Source organism: Penaeus monodon, chromosome 20 (assembly GCF_015228065.2).
Source record: "Penaeus monodon isolate SGIC_2016 chromosome 20, NSTDA_Pmon_1, whole genome shotgun sequence".
Taxonomy (NCBI): Eukaryota; Metazoa; Arthropoda; class Malacostraca; order Decapoda; family Penaeidae; genus Penaeus; species Penaeus monodon.
In genome coordinates this window covers 43,010,792-43,011,817 of record NC_051405.1, presented here as the reverse complement: position 1 = coordinate 43,011,817, position 1,026 = coordinate 43,010,792, and the positions used below count along the sequence as shown (strand labels likewise).

General features: G+C 35.2%; 1 protein-coding gene across 1 annotated transcript in view; it reads right to left on the bottom strand.

The window, feature by feature from the left end:
- LOC119585846 overlaps positions 1 to 1,026 on the bottom strand; it is a gene marked incomplete at its 3' end in the record, with an annotated part of 11,079 nt that overhangs the window by 788 nt on the left and 9,265 nt on the right. The window contains 2 exon segments of the mRNA XM_037934579.1: positions 68 to 182; positions 738 to 949. Of these exon segments, the coding sequence (XP_037790507.1) occupies positions 68 to 182; positions 738 to 949 (327 nt within the window).

The window sequence follows — 1,026 nt, the reverse complement described above, 5'->3', positions numbered from 1 at the left end:
GCCTTCAGAGAATATATTCAATTAGGCTAATTATGGTATACCAAACAAATTCAAAAAATGTATTAACCTTGACTTGTGCCACAGAAGACGAGTCCTCTTTTGTAGTGTATGGCCGTTGTCTCCAATGCTAATACTTTTCCCACTCTTATCTTAGCCAACGTCAAAATGCATATGCTTGAAGACTGTAGGAAAAATGGTATTTGATCAACCGATGAAACAAATTTCGTCATTAGAGAACCAATGACAGGGTATATAAAATCAATGAAATACCCAAAACTTAGAAGTAAAAAAGCATATTTTCCTAAAGTTCCTTTCGATATAAGAGTAATCAAAATTACAACTAACATCTATAACAGAATTTGAAAGTTTGTGAAATTTCTGCCAAGTAATACTATATTAAAGTCAAAAACACAGAGGAAAAGTAAAACCTTTACTTAGAAACTCGCAATAACTGATAAGTGGTACCAAAACAAAAGTAAGTTATACCTGAAAGCATCTATTAATTACTTCACATTATGCTACAATCTTTTTAATGGATGGTTAAATAATCACTTAAATAATGATTGGTGATTAATGGTAATGTTGAATAAAAGGAAAACGCATTTTTTGATCAAAATATCTTTTTGCTGAACAATAAGAAAGTTTCCTAATCATTTTCCATTTATTTACAAATTGTAGGCTAAAGTTTTCAGACGTATATGTATGAACAATAAACTAAACATTTACAGAACTTGTACCTCCGGAAAGGCCTGTATATGTGATTCTGGTTTCTCGGGTGACCCGGCCGCAGGTGACATCTCAAGAACTGGACTTTGGCTTCCTGACCCTACGTGACCTCTTTTGACTACACTCGTGTTACCCACAGCTTTCCGGCCTCTCTTGACCCAGCTCGCCAGCACGCTCTCACCTAGAAGCCAGTAGTCCCTGTCTCGGTCCATGTGCCAGTAGGCTGAAAAATTATTACTATATAAGCTCTAGTGGAAATCACACTGTATTTTCCTATGTAAGAGAAGACTATAAAGGAAA